This window comes from Eublepharis macularius, chromosome 15 (assembly GCF_028583425.1).
Source record: "Eublepharis macularius isolate TG4126 chromosome 15, MPM_Emac_v1.0, whole genome shotgun sequence".
NCBI lineage: Eukaryota > Metazoa > Chordata > Lepidosauria > Squamata > Eublepharidae > Eublepharis > Eublepharis macularius.
Genome location: NC_072804.1, coordinates 37,414,030 through 37,434,021, shown reverse-complemented (window position 1 = coordinate 37,434,021; position 19,992 = coordinate 37,414,030). Strand labels below are relative to the sequence as shown.

At 49.3% G+C, this 19,992-nt stretch overlaps 2 protein-coding genes across 3 annotated transcripts in view; one reads left to right on the top strand and one right to left on the bottom strand.

The window, feature by feature from the left end:
- KIAA1522 (KIAA1522 ortholog) overlaps positions 1-10,785 on the bottom strand; it is a 62,405-nt gene extending 51,620 nt beyond the window's left edge. Inside the window, exon 1 of one of the 2 annotated variants that reach the window (XM_054999594.1) lies at positions 10,161-10,785. In XM_054999594.1, the coding sequence (XP_054855569.1) occupies positions 10,161-10,404 (244 nt within the window). In that variant the 5' untranslated portion in view covers positions 10,405-10,785. Of the gene's footprint in view, positions 1-361; positions 388-10,160 lie in introns of those variants that run through there. The other variant, XM_054999596.1, reaches the window with a different exon arrangement.
- On the top strand, positions 10,558-18,344 carry LOC129342918 (uncharacterized). The gene is made up of 2 exons (XM_054998878.1): positions 10,558-11,055; positions 18,043-18,344. Exons 1-2 carry the CDS (start codon positions 10,558-10,560, stop codon positions 18,325-18,327), a joined length of 783 nt encoding a protein of 260 aa, XP_054854853.1. The 3' UTR covers positions 18,328-18,344.
- Positions 18,345-19,992: the final 1,648 nt, after the last annotated feature.

Here is a 19,992-nt window from a genome sequence, read left to right as displayed (position 1 = left end):
GGAGAGTATCTGAACACAGAAAGCTGCTGTCAGACTCTTGAATCATCAGGGTCAGTCTTGTCTATTCTGACTGATAGCAGCTCTCCAGGGTCTTTCACATAACCTACTATCTGGTCCCTTTTAAGTGGGAATGCCAAGGATTGAACCCAAGACCTTCTGCATGCCAAGCAGATACTCTGCCACTGAGCCACAGCCCCCATCCTCTCAGCCCCCTGATATATTTGAGGAGAAAACTCTGACTATACATTTAGGGTGCCTAGGTTAGCAGGGCTCTGGCCTAGCAGCCAGTGTTTCCCAGGGGACTGAGAGAGGAGTTTAAATCTGGGACACCTGGAGGGGCTCCCCTCCACCATGGACTCACCGTGTGGACTTGGGGGATGAGTCATTCTTCCTCCTGTAAAATGGAAGCAACAAAGAGGTGCATTGCTTTGCAGAGCATTCGGCAACCTGGAGAGTCAGTGTGGTGTAGTGGTTAGAGTGTGGGCTTAGGATCAGGAAGACACAGATTTGAATCCCCATTCTGCCATGGAAGCTCACTGGGTGACCTTGTGCCAGTCACTTCCAACATATCCTACCTCACAGGGTTGTTGTGAGCATAAAATGGAGGAGAGGAGAATGATGTAAGCAAGCTGCTTTGGGTCCCCGCTGAGGAGAAAGGCATGGTATAAATGACATAAAAATTTTAAACAAATAAACTGCATGTGCTAAAGAAAGGATGAGGAGCAGAGAATGCAAGACACAAAAGCAGCTGCTAAATCCAGATGTGGATGGGATGGTGCAGATTCCTCTACCTCTCTGCCCACATCTGGTACCATTTTCAATCCCCTCCCACTCACCCTTTCTCCACCTCACCCTGTGACTTTTGACTATTTAAATTTCAACATGGCACCTGGTTCAGGTCCCCATCGAGACCTTCCCATTCAAAATCCTCCCAGTGCCACAGAATCCAAGTTTGACACAATGCTCAGCAGAAAGCTGCAGTTGTAATCAGGAAACTCTGCTACAAAGAGGGGCTGACCCAACAACACAAGTGGTCACTGGGGGAGGGCAATATTTTTAAGTGGTAGAGAAGCAGTACTCTGGCCAGAATGGCCCAAGCTAGCCTGATCTCATCAGGTCTTGGAAGCTATGCAGGGTCAGCCCTGGTTAGTATTTGGATGGGAGACCACCAAAGAAGTCCAGAGTCACTATGCAGAGGCAGGCAACTGCAAGCCACTTCTGTTCATCTCTTGTCTTGAAAATCTTATGTGGGGGGGAGGGGGTCGCCATAAGTCGACCGTGACTCGATGGCACTTTAAACAGAGAGAGAAGCAGCAGGCAAACCCAAGAAATATGGAGTATCACTTGCAATAGTGCAGAAGATTCTAAGTGTCAACTCTAGGACTGCGGACAGCTGCACAGGACACCAGACCTGCATGTAAGCTTCCTCTGCAACACTGAAAAGGATTCTGGAGCCGAGCTTGGATTCAGCCACGCTGAGGCCCTATGCGGCATCAACTTTAAGAGGCCCCATGGCACCTTTACCTCTGAAAAGGTAATTTAGTAATCCGTCCTAACGTCTTGGATTTAGAGGCCTCTCAGCTTTGGCAGAGAGAAATTAGAGCTGAAATCAAATCGAAGAACAGGCAGAGAACTCTGGCAACTCAGGAGCTGCATAACGAACCTGGATCAGAAGCACTGGGGCATTTTCTGATTGACAATTCCTGACAAAGTCCAGTCTGCACACAAGTCACTGCTGGCAGCCCCCCTCACAAAGTCCCCACAATGCAAGGCAGCAGACCGCAACTCCACACAGGAGAACGCTTCAGCTATTTTTTCCATCCAGCACTAGTGTGCAGTGCAGCATCCCAAATGACATGTGAGAAACTAATAAAGCCTCATAATAACAACTTTGCTCTTTTATAGCTTTTTTCCTCCACTGCACTAGAAGCCAACCCAGGGAGGCACCTTTGCTGCATGCCACACAGAGGGTGACTGGTCCAAGACCACACGGCAACTGGGCAGCAGCCACCCCAGAAAGTCAACGGCCTAACAAGGCCAGCCCGGCCTATAAGCCTTCAGTAAAAAGGTAGGACATGAATGGCTGAGCAACCGGAACTGAAAGGGTGGAACAGGGTGTGGTCCCTCCACACTCTGCTTGTTGGAAGCCGAGAGCATGTTGTGATGACGGGCGGAGGTGATTTCATCCAGCAACAGCTCACTGGAATCATAAGGAGAAATCGTGCGTGGCTGAGCACTAGAGCACACAGCCAGGAAGGAATTCTAAGGGTTGCTTCTTGGGCCCTTAATAATCCTCAATGCTGGTACAGCTCTGAGCACCCATATATTTCAAGCCCCTTTGGTTGCTGGGGACATCCCTCATTTGGATCCAGTTTTTATACCTAGCCCTCCTACTTTGCCAACGTCCTGGATTTTCACCAAGTGTCCAGTGCACTCACCCACCATCATGTCTAGGGGCCAGTTTGGTGTAGTAATTAAGAGCGTGGGACTCTAACATGGAGAACTGGGTTTGATTCCCCACTCCTCCACTTGAAGCCAGCTGGGTGACCTTGGGCTAGTCACAGCTTCTAGGAGCTCTTGCAGCCCCACCTACCTCACAGGGTGTTTGTTGTGGGGATAACAACATACTTTGTAAACCGCTCTGAGTGGGCATTAAGTTGTCCTGAACAGCAGTATATAAATTGAATGTTGTTGTTAATAGGACTCACTACAGACCATTGACAGCTCACACAGAAGTCAACTTTAAAAGCTCTTTAAAAGCAAGACTGGGACTTGAATACTTTCCAGAGGACTTTCCCATATACAGGCCACAGTTAAGATCCATTTCTGCTGCCTTGATTTCCAGCAGGGCAGGTCAGCCTCCCAAAAAAAGCAGAGCAGTCCTGGGGTGGCCCCGGGACTCTGGCACAGCTCCCTGGAGGCAAGGGTATTTCCAAGTGAACTTTTTTTTTTAGGCGGTGGTGATTTTTCCCACCTCAGTGCAACCCTGTTACATTTTTTTTCTCACAAATGTCTCTCACAAGATCCATCCGTGCTTCTCCTCTCCTCCATTTTATCCCCACAACAACCTTATGAGGTAGGTTTGGCTGGGAGAGAGTGACGATCACCCAGGGAGCTTCAAGGCTGAAGGGAGGTTTGGACTTGGGTATCCTCCATCCTAGCCAGACATTCTAACCAGTACACTACACTGGATCTAAGATTCTGTGAGTCACCCCAGTACCCACTTCCCCATTGTGAAGTCTTTTTTCAGTAACATCGATATGACTGGCTCAAAGGTGGAAGAGGGGTGCTTCTCTTACTACAAAGAGGCCTGTTTAAGTAAAGAGCTCTTGAATAATGAATCTATGAGGGGGTCTGCTGGAAGAGTGTCTGTCTGTACATTTCTCCCACCTTTTAGCCTGATGGCCTTTGAAGACCCGCAGGATATGCTTTCATCCATAATTTTTATGCTAACACATACCTCTTATATTCTTTTTACCAACCATTTGCACATAAACAATAAATACCAATTACCCCACCCATCCCCAAAACATAACCTGCTTAGTACACAAAAAAATCTCCCAGCTAAAAATACACAGCACACGTACGTTTATAGAAGAAGCAATGCATAATCACACATAGATGTGCAAAGGCCCTGCATGTATAATGTTCACTGGCCTTGCATTCATAAACTTACCAGCCTCCAAGTGGGGTCTGGAGTTCTCCCAGAATGACAACTGATCTCCAGACTACAGAGATCAGTTCCCCTGGAGGAAATGGCAGCTTTGGTATACCATAGAGTCTAGGGGAAAACAAAAGTGCTAGAGTGATATCACATCCTTGTGAAGCTTCCTCCCCAAACTTCGCCCTTAAATCTTCAGAAATGTCCCAAGCCGGAGTTAGCAACCTTATTGCACTATTACATTAACCAGCTTACTGCGACCAGTAAATAGTTTTTGTATTTGTCTTGATTGGATTTGAACTTTACATAATTACATTGCGCTGTGTACTTCCTGCATTTCATGGCCCCTTAAGCCTGACATTTATATTTTTCAAACCTACATAAAATGTCTGCCCAACAAAGACACACTTGGTGCATCTGAAGAAGTGAGCTTCATGAAAACTCACATTAGTCTTTGTGCTCCAAGACTCTCATTTATTTAAGACATACATATACAATGTTTGAACCTACAAATAAACATCTTTTTTAAAAAAAAATATGGCAATGAAATTGAACCTTGGCAAAAAGGTAGAATTCCAGCGTTTGAAAGTGGAACATGTAAATTGCAGGATGTAAAGAAATGAAGAATGGGTTGCGGAGGAGGTGGATTTGGGGAATGTACCTGGGAGACTTTCCCTGGGTGGGTGGATATGGCGGAGGAGGACTGTAACTTGGAGGCACTGCAGGAGTGGGCGGGAGCACACATGCCAAGCGAAACCACTTTCAGGTGAAACATTCTGAAAAACCGGTTTCCATTAGACGGCTGGCCTGCTCCACTGGAGGCTGAGCACACAGCCACACTGCACTCATGGGCAGATGATACAAATTTATTATTTATTTCATTAAAATATGCATACCCCACCTTTACATGGTGGCACATGATTCCAAAATTAAAAAAACAGAAAATACTATAAAACTTCATGGACTGCCATCCTCTTCAACAAGGTGCCTTCAGCTCAAACCCCATTAAAAGTCTCCTAGCCTCACAATGCCTCCTAAATATTTCTAAAAACAAACACACACACTCCTCATTCCACAAAATGGGAGCCACTATAGAGAAGGAACAAGCTCTAGTAAATGCCTAACCGGGCAACCTTAAGTGGAGGAACAACAAGAAGGGGCAACCAGAAGACTGCAGTTGGCACACATGGGGGAGGGAACATCCTTCAGGTGTGTGGACCCAGGCTGTGAAGGGTAACATGGCAGCCAATCTAAAACAGGCGAGATGTATTTATTTATTTTATTTATAGAGTTCATCTTACTTGCTGAGACTCAAAAAGTGAGGTGTGTTCCTGATAAGCTAGCCCCCAACAATAATCAAGCTGCTATATTATGAACCAGTTGCTGTTTCCAGGTTGTCTTCAAGGGCAGCCCAACATAGAGCATGTTACAGTAGTCTTATGAGAGGTGACAAAAGCATAGATTTTAGTGTAGCCAGCTAAGCTGAGTATAAGAAAGGAGAGAGACGGCAAACCAAATGCAGTAGATAGGAGGCGCTCTTAGCCACTATGCCAACCTGCTTTTCAAACAGCAAGGCTGGGTCCATGCACCCCCCCCCCCAAGCTCTTAACCTGCTTTGCACAAACCAACTCTCATCTACCCAGGACTAACAGATTCAGTCCCAACAAAGCATCCGCCATGCCAAACAGCATTACCTCTATCTTGTCTAGATTCCACTCGTTCTGACTTAGCTACTGGACCACAGCCTCAAGGCATCCATCCAGAGAAAGAGGCATTTAGAGGTTTAGGGAATGAACCCCGAAGCTCCAGACCATCTCATTCAGCAACCTCATGTAAATATTGAAGAATATAGGAGATAAAATGGAAGCCGGGTGCACTCCACAAATCAAATCCCAACCCCACTGATTTCTGCTACTCTGACAGAAGCTCTTTGTAGGTGATCATTAAAAAATGGTGCACCCATATGCCCTGGCCGGCACCTCCTATGGAGGCTTTCAGCAGCAGCTGTAGGACTTTCAGAACTTCTGGCACCAGGGACGATCTGAGATGTATAGAAAAACTGCTGTTCGCTTGTATGTTCTATCGTTTTGTAAAGTTTTTACTGTTTGATCCACAGATTATTACATTCTGTCACTTCAAGCTAACCAATCTTTCCCAGGGAATCACCTGCAACTGCACCTTATATTTCAGAACATGAATTTTTCTTACAACGTTCAATGCTTGCTCCATAAAGCCCACAAAAAGGCACACAAACACAATGAACTCTCCACTCCTTCCAACAACAACAACAACAACAACAACAACAACAACAACAACAACAACACACTTTGTAATCTGCTGAGTGGGCGTTAAGTTGTCCTAAAGGGCAGTATATAAATCGAATGTTGTTGTTTTGTTGTTTGCAAGACTGAGATGGTTAATAACAACGAGCCAAAGATTGCAAAGCCCCTTACAAGCTGAAAGCATAGTATAACATTTAAACAGTAGAAATAACATTCCCAGTAGCATGAGGCATTTAAAAAATTCACAGTGACAGAATTGTTGGGAATCTCACAGGTGACCAAATCCCTGCCAAAAAGCAAGAAACCTCCCTAAACTAACCACTGTCTCCATATTCAGATATATAGTGCACTGGAGATATCCTCCAACCAGCCTCAAGGATGAATCTACCTAACCCCCTCAACAAGGCACTTGACCTCCAGAGACGAAGATTCCACCCCCATCCTAGGCAGCCTGCCAAGGAATTCTGCCGTTCCTCCGTACAGAAGAAGCCTAAATCTTTCTCTGTGTCTGCCTTGTCAACAAGAGATAAGCCACCACTGGTAAGGTGAACAATGGATCCCAAACTTCTTAAGGTTACATATGCATATTTCATGTGCTTGAAAGTAGCCATCAGACTTCTCTAGCAACAGATTTCTCCAAGTTATACAGAGTCCTGGAAGCCCTGGGTAAACAAGAGGGACACCCCATCCCTGCCACACTCTTCAGGGGCTTCCAGCTGCCCCCTGCTGGAAAACGACACTGGGTTAGACGGCTCTTTGGTCTGATCCAGCAAGGCAGTCCTTCAGCCTTTCCTCATATTCTCCAACCCTCTAATAGCATTGGCCACTGTTCTTCAGATCCTTCCGGCACATGCCGCTCTGCCTTGAAGTTTGGCAACCAGAACGGAATACAGTATTCAAAGGCCGGACTGATGTTGGGGTGGGGGATGGGGGGGGAGAGAACTCCTCCCACGTCTTATTCAGATTCCCCTCACAATGCACGCCAGCAGGGTGTGGGGTTTGCGTTCTTCCTAACAGTGCTGCTACTGCACTGCTGACTCATGACCATCTTGCCTCTTGGGCTTCTTACTGTTAAGTCCAGCGTTGGGGGGGGGGGCTGCATGAGAAGCATCACACAGGGTTGGGGGGTGCTTCATAAGCCAGAGGAAGTGAGTAGCTCAGGGGCAGGTTGTAGGGCTGCCATGTGAGAGTCCTCTGGCAGGCCTAAAGCCAGCTGTCAAGAGATACATGGCAGAGGGCATAGAAAGAGAAGGAAGGAGGCTATTGGAATCCCAGGCTCGCATTTAGTGCACACTGCAAGGATACTGGCCTGATATGTTCAGCCGCTGCCACAAGCTGCCTCTCTTATGGTAGCATCCTAGAGGCCTAGAGTGATGTCTCCCAAGTGGCATGAAATTGCCAAGCTGGCACCAAAAGAAGCACTGCTGCCAATTTGCTCAAAAAGAAACAGTTAAGAAGCCTGACCATGCACTCTTCAACATGACAAATGCTAAGTTCTGCAAAAGGCCCACAAAAACACCGGTTTAAAAAAACTCCAGCCACTTGCAGCATCGCAGATACCCATAAAACAGGCTCTAGACAGTGTGGAAATGCAGAATCAAATGTCACAATTAGGCACACTCCTTTGGATCAGAGCCCCGGATATCTCCCTCTTTTCCAAAGGGATTTGTTCTAAAGGTCACAGGCAGTGGCCTAGAAACCTCCTTAGGACAACATACAAAAGAAGGCAGCCCACACAACCATGCTTCCACCCCACTGAAATATTTAATTTGGATGTTGCCCAACAGTTGGCTACCAGGCCATTTGCACCTTAATGCAGGGTGAAGCCGTTCCCACAGGGTGCAACTTTTAGGGGTGTGGGTGCATTTTTCTACAAAAATTGAGGTTCCTCAGATGTCTGTGATGATGGTGGGAAATAAGGCCATCCATGATGGCTTTCTAGAGAGGTCTTTTCTTCCTGGGTGATGCCGTCTTGTCCAAGGTATCTCCACAGAAGAACAAACTTTTCTAGGAAGCCAGGTGGCTGATGCCATCCTGATGTAAGTGCACTTCTGGAGGTACAATGACATATATCCAGTGCTGGCAAGCTCCATCCATGGCACAGAGAAGTACAATTGTGGTATGTTACTGTTGGCACTGCCAAAAGAATAGCATTGGCATATGCAGTCCTTTCTCAATACTTATTTGAGCCATTTTTAACCCAGGCCATTTCCACACATCTTACCGGCCTCCGGAATGTTGCGCAAAACACCCGGAAGATAGCGTCTTCTTGCGTGAAATTGCGCCAGGAAGACGCTATAATTCAGGAGTTTTGCGTGACATCACATCTTCCTGGAGCAATTTCACGCAAAAAGACGCTATCTTCCGGGTGTTTTGCACAACATTCCGGAGGCTGGTAAGATGTATGGAAACAGCCCTAGCTTTCTCTGATAAAGGGACTCAAGGCAGGTGCATAATTTCAGGTTGACTTGGGCTCACTTGTGACTTTCTTTCCCAGCTCCCATCTTGAAACAGGGAACTGGATTAGACCAGCCTTTGTAGCGAGCACAACTCCAGTCAAATCCAAAGTATGCGACTGCAACCCTCTTCAGCACATACAAAATTGTGTTTTGGTGTGGGGGTTTGCCTCCAGCCTGCCAAGCCAAGTAGCATGGAAATAGGACAGCACTGGCAACCAGGACACGGGATTGAGTTAGGCCCAATGCTACTGCCAGGCGCACTACCCCTTTGCCTCCTGTCTGCACATACTATACTCTCAAACTGCTGCAGCCCCTCCTAGGGGCTGTGCCCACAGATCATAAGACAACATAATCCAGGATCACACCTATTCTTCACATGCCAAAATGGCAGGAATCAACCTCAGCTATCTAACACAACCTGGCAGCTTTCTACAGCTCTTAAATCCACATCATGGTAAACTGGGGGAGATTTCCAGATTCCAGAGAAGAGATCCTCCAACAACAGCCAAGCACCCTTCTTCCCATCCCACACTGGAGACCAGCTCCAGAGAGGAGTTCTGAGCTGCAGCAGCTTCTGCAAAATACCCTCCTGGTGTGGAGGCCTCTGGAGTGGTTCCAGATTCCTCTTAGGATCTCTGACCTCATGAGCTGGAGAAGGAACATGCCCACTGAACCAGCAATGGCCTTTGGCAGAGGTGGAGTCTCAGACCAAGGGGGGTGCACACCGGGCACTGCTGGCAGGAATCAGCCTGCTGTGCTTGCCCATAAGCACCAAAGCTTGCCCATAAGCTTGCCCACAAGCACCCTCCCCCATAGTCTAGTGTTGGGGTTGGAGGCCTTCAGGAACAGCCCTGAGATCTTTCTCCCACCTGAAGAAGACAGTCCAAAGAATGTCATTAAGCTTTTTTTAAAAAATTAAAGGGAGTCAGAGATGGAGGACAGAGGAAGGAAAGCCTCATCCCCTTTGGCACCTACAGCCCAACACATCTGCTTCAAGCTAGGCAAGGTCAAGGCAAGGCTGCAAATGGCAGGGGGCAGAAAGTGGGACAAAGGGTGGGCATCTTGTCATTCCGGCCTCATGGGCTCCCTTGGGAATTCACAGGTCCAGTTATCAAAGGCGTGTTAATAGGACATATCAATGAAGAACACAAAGAGTAAGGAGCGATTTAGGCAACTTTTAGCAACACTTCCGCACCCAGCTAAACCCAGATTGGGCTCTCAGCAGCAGGGATCAGCCAGGCAAGGTGTCCTAGGGAAGAGTCAAACTAGTGCAGGCCAAGTTTCAGTCTCAGAGAAAAGTTCAAACTTTTCTTTCGGCTAAGGAATGCCCAGAATTGACCTTTCAGTTTCAGTCCCCCAGTACAGCTCACAAAGAAGAGAAAAACTGATCATGTGCAGAAAGTCCACAATCTCCCATAAAGCTTGATTTGGGGATAAACTCCCACCTCCAAAAGTCTATGGAGCATGTGCAGGCAGCTCTACCTCAACCCAGAGAAGGGCTCCCTGTCAGGCCGGGGTTCTGCCTGGAGTAAGCCCAGGCACCTCTCTGGGGTGTACGGTTACCAATCTCCAGGTGGGGCCTGGAGAGTTCCTAGAATTACATCTGATCTCCAGATTACAGCGATTAGTTTCCCGGAGAAAACAGCAGTTTTGGAGAGTGGACTCTATGGCATTACTCCACCCCCAAATCTCCAAGAATTCCCCAACCTGGAGTTGGTAACTCTGGGCACCTCTCCCGGCCGGCCGCGCTGCCTTTACCTTTGCCTTTGCCGCGCCCCTCTTGCTTCTTGCCCTCGGCGGGGGGCGCCCCAGACTGGCCCTTCTGCTGCTGTTGCTTCTTCTTCCGCCTGCCCCGCAGCCAGCTGAAGGCCCTGCGCAGGCTGGACGAGCCGCCTTTGGACTTTTTCTTCTTGGGGGGCGACGCTGCCGGGGAGCCGTTCCCCTTCTCGGCGGGGATCCAGGTGTCGTCGGAGGGCGCCGCAGGTGCGCTCTTCCCGGCCATCTCCGGAGGGAGGGAGGGAGGGAAGGAGGGAGGCGGGCAGGCGGGCGAGGTGGAGGGATCGGAGCGCGGCGGGGAGGCCCCTCTCTCTTCCGGTCCTCAGCCTGCGGGGGTCACTGGCCGGCCGGGGGAGCCGCGGCGGGAGGCGGGAGCCCCATGGAGGTGAGTCCCTCGGCCGTGCACTCCGGCTCGCCAAGGGGCCCTGCGGCCGCTGCGCTTCGGCTCCCGACTTTCCGCGGCGCCTTGCGAGCAGGGCTGAGCAGCAGCCCGAGGCAGCGTTCTCCGCCGCGCCTCCCCCCGGATTCCGCCCCTTTTCTCCGCTCTCTCGGATCGGCCGGGCGCGAGAGCAGCAGCGGGAGCCGCCGGGGAAAGTTTCGCCCGGACGGGAGGGCGTGTGGGGCGGCCGGGCGGGGCCTGCCGAGCGCGCCGGGGTGTGGAGAGGCTCCCTCCCCTCCAACACTCCGCCTCCCCGGCGCACCAGCGGCCGCTCTCCGCCTGCCAGTCGCGCTCCCGCGGGCTTCGGAGCGGTCCCCGCTTTGGCTCGGAGGGGGCCTTGCCGAGGCGAGGAAGCGGCGAGCGGGTCGGGAGGGGCGGCGGGACGGCACCCGGCCTCGTTCAGGCCCGGATCCCCTTTTCAGCGCGGAGCCCTCCGAGGTAAGCAGGTCTCCGATGCCGCTCCCAGCACGAGCAAAGTTCAACGGCTGGTTGTCGTGCCTGGGTCGTGCGATGGGTTTCGTGGGCACCGAATGGCGTTGACTTCTACGGCAACCTGAAGTTAATAACTTTCGAGAAGCAATATGAACGCCCAGGCGCATGTGCAGAGTGCCATTCCGTCGCCAGTTGGTACCTGAAGGAAAGCACGATTTGGGTCCAATAGCACCTTAAAGACCAGCCAGATTTCCCGGACATCTCATACCCTGGAAACCTAGATGATCTTTAAGGTGCTACTGGACCCGAATCTTGCTCTTCTACTACAGACCACACAGCAACCCACCTGTAACTACTCGAAGAAGGGAGCTCTGACTCTCAAAAGCTTATACTCTGAAAATCTTGTTGGTGTCTAAGGTGCCACTGGACTCTAAGCCTGCTGTTCTACTGCAGATCAACACTGCTGCCCACCTAAAACCATTCCCTGGCTGGAGCTAGCCTAGCCAATCTAGAATTAAGGGTCATTTAAATTCGGAGTTAGGATTCTAGGCAGGCCAATACCTCTCTTTTTAAAAACCAGCTGCCTCTTTATCTCCCCCCCCCCCATTGTTAGTGTGTGCAAACTTCTTGGCAAACATGCTGAATAAAAAATACCCTTTGGGTGCATGTGCTTTGAGCGCTGAGGGTGCTAGCCACCTCTTTCATAGAATGTATTTATTTATCAGGGTACTTTTAACTTGCTTTTCTCCACTCTGTGCAGGCTCAAGGCAGCTTACAATTTGAGAAAACTGTAACAAACCATCAGACACAATCAGTCCTGAACCAACATCTCCAGAGGAGAGGGGAGAAGGAAAGGGAGCAGAGCAGGTAGCAAAAACTTAGCCCCAGGTGGTCAGCGTGTCTCCCCAGGTATTTGCTCATTGAGAAAGACAATCCTCAGTAGCCCAGCTCTCAATGTTGTCTGTGAAAGAGATGGGGACATTACTCCCAGTCATCCTTAGGAGATCACCAGGATTGATGGTATTTTTGCAGCTGCCTCATCTCACGCATTACTGGTTAGCAACAGCTGCAATCCAAGCTGAAGACTTGCAGCTTGTATCCCAGTGGGGAAATTATCCAAACTGTGACTGTTAGCTTACTGAAAACAGTGGGCAATTATCTTGTTGTCAGGACCAACCAAAACAGCAGAAAATAGTATGCAGGTTCTTGAGTTCACTAGAACTCTTCATCAGGCCGGGTGTTCTGTACAAAAGAGCTCCCTCCCCTATCCCAGTCTGTGCCAGGATCTGAGTAACTCAGGTGAGCTTGATCTCATCAGATCTCAGAAGCTAAGCAGGGTCAGCCTTGGTTCGTAATTGCATGGGAGACCTCCAACGAAGACCAGGATTGCAGGGGCAGGCAATGGCAAACCACCTCTGTTAGTCTCTTGCCTTGAAAACCCCACCAGGGGTCGCCATAAGTCAGCTATGACTTGAGGGCACTCTCCACCACCACTCCAATCTGCAGCTTCTGAAGCAGGCTGTCCTGCCAGTGCTAGATGTAGGAAGAACTGGTGTTCAACCCAGAGACCCCCCCAAAATGGCCAGGGATACAGATGTGGCGCTGTCTCCCACGCAGTTCTCCTGGTGGGCATAATGATGGCCTTAAGAGACACAGATTCATGGAGGAGAATTCCATCAGTGGCTACTAGCTATGCTGAGTAAAGAAGAAGCTCCATGTTCAGGGGCAATAAACTTGGGAATGCCAGTGCTAGGAGGCAACATCAGAGGAGGGCTTTTGGCCTCTAAGCCTTGTTTGTTTGGTCCTCCAGAGTAACTGGTGAGAAAGGATGCTAGCCTAGAGGGGCCGCTGGGCTGATCCAGCAGGGCTCTTCCTATGTTCTTGTGCCTTGTAGTTGTCCTCAGTTGCCCACAAATTGTTTAGCTGCTGGAGGACCAGGGGGAAAACCAGATGTGGCTCCTGGAGAGGATTCCCCAAAGGATTCCTCAAAGTTTTAAGGACTTGAGATGAAATGCAGGCGCCTTGCTGACTTTCAATTAGAAGGTGTTGGATGCAAACAGGGCCTTAGGATGTGCCTGTGGCTACTAGGAGAGAGCAGGAGGAAGAACAAGAGCCACACCCTCTGCGAAAGAGGAAGCCAGCCGATTACTCTGCTTCTCTGGATGTTAATGGCTCCATCTAACTTTTACAGCCTGCGGCATCTCACTTAGCGATGCTTAAATGGGCCCACTGTTTAAAAATGTTCGTTTTCCCCTATGTTTCAAATGACCACGCCAGCTCCTGTGCCAGCAGATCACCAGGAAGGTGAGTGGTGGGCCTAGAATGCTCCAGAATGCACTGCTGCCTGCTGCCATACTCAGCAGGGAGGCCGACTGAGCCCAAGGCAAAAGGCATCAGAAGGTCACTCTCAGCTTGGACTTCGGCATGCTGGCTAGACAGGTTGGATCATGCCAGCATCTCTGGCCCTTGGAATTGATGTGCTTGCCTTCAGGTGTGAATGTCGAAAGGACTCCGAGTGCTGCGTCGACCCCTCAACTCGACTTTTGGACCCCTCGTGGCTCCATTGGAGGCTCCTTGGGAGTCTGCATCCTGTGTTGAACGAAGAATTCCCAGCACCCTCACAAAGGAACACTTGCTTGGGGTGGAGAGTTAAACCACTTTCACACTTCTTTCAATGTGTAGTGTAGATGTGCCCCAAAAAGGGGCAGAAAGAGAAAAGAAATGGCCAGTCTTAATCTAAGATCCTGTGGCCCAGTAGGAGGTTGTGAGTGTTTCGGGCGAATCTAACCCTGGACCCTAGCCTCTGGTTAGTCTTTCCAGTGGCTCCTGTAAAGCTAGACCTTTGGGATGACAAACTGCCAGCTCTGCCCAGTGTGCTTTCAGTAAAGTGTGTAATTGGAGCCTTCAGAACAGCGCAGGGGAGTCCAGAGTGCAGGAAGACATAGGGCCAAGCTACAAGTGACGAATGACACTTGCCTGGCAAGTGAACAGACTCACGTGTATTCCTCCCTGTTCACTTGCCATTCACTTGCTCTCCACTTGATCAAGTGGAGAGCAAGTGAATGGCAAGTGAACAGGGAGGAATACATGTGAGGGCCAAGCTACACATGACGAATGACACTTGAACAGCAAGTGGATTGAGTGGAGGGCAAGTGAACAGGGAGAAATACACTTGCTGTTCAAGTGTCATTCGTCACTTGTAGCTTGGCCCTATGTCTGTTCACTTGCCAGGCAAGTGTCATTCGACACTTGTAGCTTGGCCCATAGAGATATTCTGCCCAGAGGTGGAGCACCTGCCCCAAATATTAGGAGATTTAAAGATAAAATCCAGCTCTCTGACCTGGATGGCAAAGGCCTTCCTCCGAGTCCTCCCTAATTTATCCAGTGCAAGCCAGTCTAAAGTGGAATGCACATTGGTGTGCATAGTTTATACGAGACAAATTCAGAGCCGCTCATGCTGTATCAACATCTTGGCTAATAAACAGGCCGAGGGATGTAGCAGAGGAAGTTGCCAAGAGTGGCTGGAAAGAAGAGCTTGCATACATGACTCAGCTTCTCTCAGCAAGCTGCTTGTCTCCCACTAATGCTAATGCTGCTGTGCATCTCTTACGCAGCACCTCTTCTGACACGATGAGTTGCTGTCACCACAGCTCAAGATGCTTCTCTGTATTCGTGGCGTTGCAAAACTCATGAATGACTTTCCACGCAGACCTGTGTGCCCTGACATGCAGCATCCTCTTCATTTGCATGACCTGCTTACGCATGACAAGAGCCTGTAGTCCTTTCACCGTGGCTAGCTTCTGAACCACCATTTTCTCCCCCAGCATATCTCAGCCAAGAGCAGCGTCTTGGTTGCCCCTTCCACCCCCAAGGCTTCTTGGTGGGCCTTTCTAGCTTGAGAGCAGCTTTCTTCTCCAGAGGCCTGAATAATCCAAACAAGCATCTCTGCTCAAAAAGAGAAGCAGGTTGATTTTGTTTGGGCAAATATTTTGTGGCAGGGGATGAGTGAGCTGATTTTAGGAGCTGCAAGGTCTTGTTTTGCTAAGTTTAAGAGGGCAAGCTAAATTTGCAGTTAATAATGCATAAAAATATGTATGCTGGACAACAGTGGGGGGGGGCGTATATTAGTTCAGCACCAACCATTTGCCGGTACTATGGTGATCCTCAGTCCACACTGATCTTCCACCCAACTGTATTGCAGACCCACAGTTGGCTAGCAGTGGCAGCGGGGGTGGGGGAGGTTGGCCTGCGATTTTTCTTCAGCAGCCTGCTTTTACTACTGCTGGAATATTTTTTGGCACTGTGCATCCGTCCACTCTCTATTACGAGTAAGCAGTGACATTAAGAAGAAGTACATTAAGGCTAATGCACATGTGCGCACACATCACAGATAACTGCCGTATTAGACCCACTGTGCTTCCTCCACTTTAAGAAGAGCAGGTTGTATATGTCTCTCTTGTGGCATGCCCCTAGTCTTCCATGCTCTTGATTCAACAGTTCAATGGAATGGGGTGAATCCAAGAAGCAACCCAGGTCTTAGTTCATGTGCTGCCCCAAATAAACACAAAATGGCTCCTGCTATGGATCTCTCACAATAAACCGCTGCACATGGGCATCTGCGCCTCACTAAAGGCCTTTTGTTCAGTCCTTAGCTGAACAGAATGTTTGGGCCCCACTTGGAAGCAAAGCCGCTTTGGGCTCTGAGGACTGACGCAGCAGCCTGTCTGAAGCATTGCTGGCCTTTTGCTAAGTTCAAGGAACGGCCATAAAGGGTTTTCATTTTGAGGAAATGTTTTGGAACAGAGACCCAGGACCTGCTGCAGCAAAAACCAGTTGGTCTGCAGGGACAATCTTTGCTAGGCATTGGAGCAGCCCCTCCATGCACCCTTAGCCCCACCACTGCAATGTGCTGCTCAAAGCTGTGGAGCACTAGAAGGGCAATAGATTCTGAACAGATAAAAGGAAGTACTTCTTTGCTCAATTCACGATTAAAACGTGGAATTCACTGCCAAAGGATGTAGTGATGACCGCAAGCACAGATGGCTTTAAAAGGGGATTTGGCAGATGCATGGAGGGTAGGTCTATCAGTGGCTACTAGCCATGGTGACAAAAGAGAACCTCCACATTCAGAGGCAGTCAACCTTGGAATACCAGTGCCAGGAGACACCATCAAGGGAAGGCCTCAACCTCTGTGCCATATTTGGTCAGGGCAACTGGTTGACCACTGCATGATGAGACAGAATGCTAGACTAGGCTGCTGGTCCAATCCAGCAAGGCTCTTGTATTCTCAAGGGTGGGACAGCTTGTGCTTGTATGAAGCTGAATACAGGCAGTATACAGTTACACTTGTTTCCTCCCATTCCACCAAGCCAGTGTAGAGCTTCTGAATTAGGGGCGGCGGGGTGGGGGTCAGCCTTCCCAGTTCTCAGCTGTCCCTCCCTGGAACTTCATGCCCTTGATGCGTGCATCCGGTCTGCCCTCCATCCCCAACCAAAAGGTTTGTTTTGTTTTATTAATCAGTACACACTCCTGCTAAAAAATACCCCAAAGTACATTTCAAACTACAAAACGGACTGCTATTCAAGCTAGTTGTTTTATTTCCAAGAGATGGGGCCGGGCTTCTGCCAGCCTTGATCAATGCCCTCTTGTAGATACTTCCTGGGGGGAATTTTCCTGGGCGAGAGGCCCCAGAGTTTCGATGTATCAGTGGCTTTGTATGCAGAATGCCACACTCACACACTTGAACACACACACACCCAATCATGGAAATCAGGAGCAGAGTGGAAACTGACCCTGTGTCATTTTCCAGTGCCCTGAGTCACATTAAATGTTCTTTTCCTTGCAAGACACTGATGGGGGGGGCGGTGTTCATCAAGCCTTTATTTTCAGGGCAGGAGGAAGATCTGGCCAAGTCTCATTTGGGGCTTGTCTTTGAGGTCATTTTGGTCTGAATGTTCATCTTTGCTCCAGGAGAAGAAATAAATTGCACATAAGAAAAAAATAAATAGCCAGGATAGTATAATGGTTAGCGTGTCAGATTAGGATTGGAGAGAGCGGGTTCAAATTACCGCTGGGTAACTATGGACCTGCCACTCTCTCTCAGCCTGGCTTGCCTTACAGGGTTGTTGTGATGGTAAAATGGAAGAGGGGAGAATCAGATACACAGGGCAAAATCAGATACACAGATCCTTGGAGGATAAAAATATGATAGAAATTGGTTTGATTCAGAAGGCTATCACATGCTATTAAATTCTAGCTTTTAAAAAGCCTTGGTAACGTCTTTCCTGGTGAGAAATTGAAAATGGCCCAAAATGACGACAGAGTCATTGAGGGGATGTCTAGGGTGGGTTCGTTTCACTGGCCCTGGGATCTGTGAGACCCGGGTTCGGAGCCTCACTCTGCCATGAAAGCTTGCTGGGTGACTTGGGTCCATCCTCATACGCCCAGCCTCAGCTACCTCACAGGGTTGTGATGAGGATAAAATGGGCAAGAGGGGAGCAGTGTACGCCATTTTTGGTCCCCATTAGGGAGAAAGGTGGGGTAGAAATGAAGAAAATAAATTCTCAACAACCACCCTGTGAGGTAGGCCTCTGCTATTGCAAGGCAAATGCTAGGCAAGATATCTATAGATGAGGAACTGAGGTTGGCAGAGTGACCCTGTCCAATGCCAGGTAAGGGTGGCCAGGTGCTCAGCAGTGTTGTGACAGACCAGGCTGTGCAGGGCGACCGTCTGATCTCAGGTTTACAAGGTACCCCCATGATTCACAAGGGCAGGGACTGATATATGCCCCGAGGCCGGTTCCCATCAGAGGCAGGGCTTTAAACTGGGTCTCTCATCTCGGGCCCGTATCCAGTTCTCAGTCTGCTCATTATTCCACTTCCCAGCAAGTGTTTGTTGTTGCTGTTAACAGATAAAACTTCCATAATCTTTGTAAATGGCAGTGGGTGATTGCTCCCTCACATGTTGTCCTTCTTGTCCATTCTCCACTCCAGACTTTGGACCCTGAAGCTACGTGCCTGAGAAGCAGCCCAAGGCTTCCCCACACCACACGCCTCCGGTGTCTTGAGAGGCAGTGTTACACAGTGGTTAAAGTGTCAGCTCAGGAGACCCAGGTTCGAATCCCTGCTTGCCATGGAAGCTCTCTGGGTGACCTTAGGCTCCTTACTCTCTTTCACCCTAACTTACTTCACAGGTTTGCCACTGTACGGGTAAAAGGGAGGATGGGAGAATGTTGTAAGCCGTATCGAGCCCCTGCTGTGGAGAAAAGCATAGTGTGATTAAATAAATAAATACATTGATGAGGTTTAGATACCGTTTTTTCCTGCCCAGGAGATCCCTTATCTCAAAAGGGGGAAAGCCGCACAGGCTACAGCTACCTTCCTCTGCTCCTTGTCAGCTGTGGCAGGGGAGGGGGGGGTTGCCGCCTGCTGCGAGATCTTCCCTTCGGTATTATATTAACTGGATGTGTTAAATGGTACAGCTGCGTTTTTTGAGACTTCCTCAGCCACCCTTGTGCTCCAAACTCAGCACTTCTTTGCACAAGACCTTCTCGGTGGCCCTGGATCTTCCCAGCAAGGTCACCCGTCTGTTTCTCTCCCCTCCCCTCCATTCTCATTTCTCCCTATTACTCATTAACACCAGCTTTGTTCCGTATCTCCAGGCCTCAGTACAAGGTCCTTTGCTGGGCTGTGCAGAGACTGGAATAGTCACACCTAGCATTCCCCTGCACTTGACTTCTCTGGTCAGGACAACGCCTTCCGAGCTCTAATTTATGAGCGCCGGTTGGAGAGAGGCTTAAGAAGCTGGGAACGACTCTATCCCAGGTTTGGGTTAATTTTTTACCCCAGCCAGCAGTGTGTCAAAAGTGCAGCTCTCTTGCCTAGGCATGTTCTGGCTCCTTTCTCTCCTCCTCCCTCCCCTGCTCCTGTGGAAAAAAACACACAGGTATGGCAGCTTAATGCTTTTGTCGTCCTTGCCACATAACTGGGCAGTAAAAAGGAGCAAGTCAGCTGGCACATGAAGCTGTAATCCGCAAACCTGTCTCAGGCTGTGACACTGTGCTTGTTTACCTGGGATGGAGCTCATTCAGTTCAGACCTCAGGGTTTGCATGGATGTTTCTGCAGTGTAGTTAAGAATGTTTTCCCCCAGGAACCCTGGGAATTGTAGTCCTGGAGTAAGTCGCTGGGATTCCTAATAGAGAATCTTGGGTATCATACTTAATCTTTCTAAAGCAGTAGAAAAGAGCAAGAGTCCAGTAGCACCTATAAGACTAACAAAATTTGTGATAGGGTATGCACTTTCGTGCTTTCTTATGCGCTCACGAAAGCGCATACCCTACCACAAATTTTGTTAGTCTTATAGGTGCTACTGGACTCTTGCTCTTTTCTACTACTACAGATAGACTAACACGGTTACCCATCTTGATCTAATCTTCCTTAACGCTTTCTAGAGCACTCAAAGTGTTGCATGTATGTTGGCTTAGATTTTGCAATGCATGCTCGGCAGGGCTTTTTTTCTGGGAAAAGAGGTGGTGGAACTCAGTGGGTTGCCAGCACAAGGGGCAACTCTTGGCGGGAGGTGCTAGCCCTGGTACCACATGCACGCGCGCAAAGTGAGTGCACGCTTCCAGGACCAATGATGTCACTTTGGGTCAGCTGGAACAAGGGGGGAATTTTTAAAAGTTTAAATCGTCCTGGTGAAAATGATCACATGGCTGGTGGCCCCACCCCTTGACCTCCAGACAGAGGGGAGTTTAGATTGCCTTCCATGCTGCTGGAGCGGCAATCTAAACTCCCCTCTGTCTGGAGATCAGGGGGTGGGGCCACCAGCCATGTGACCATTTTTAAGAGGTTCTGGAACTCTGTTCCACCACGTTCAAGCTGAAAAAAAACCCTGATGCCCGGTATTGGACCTTTGTAGGAAATATATATTAGAATGCAGG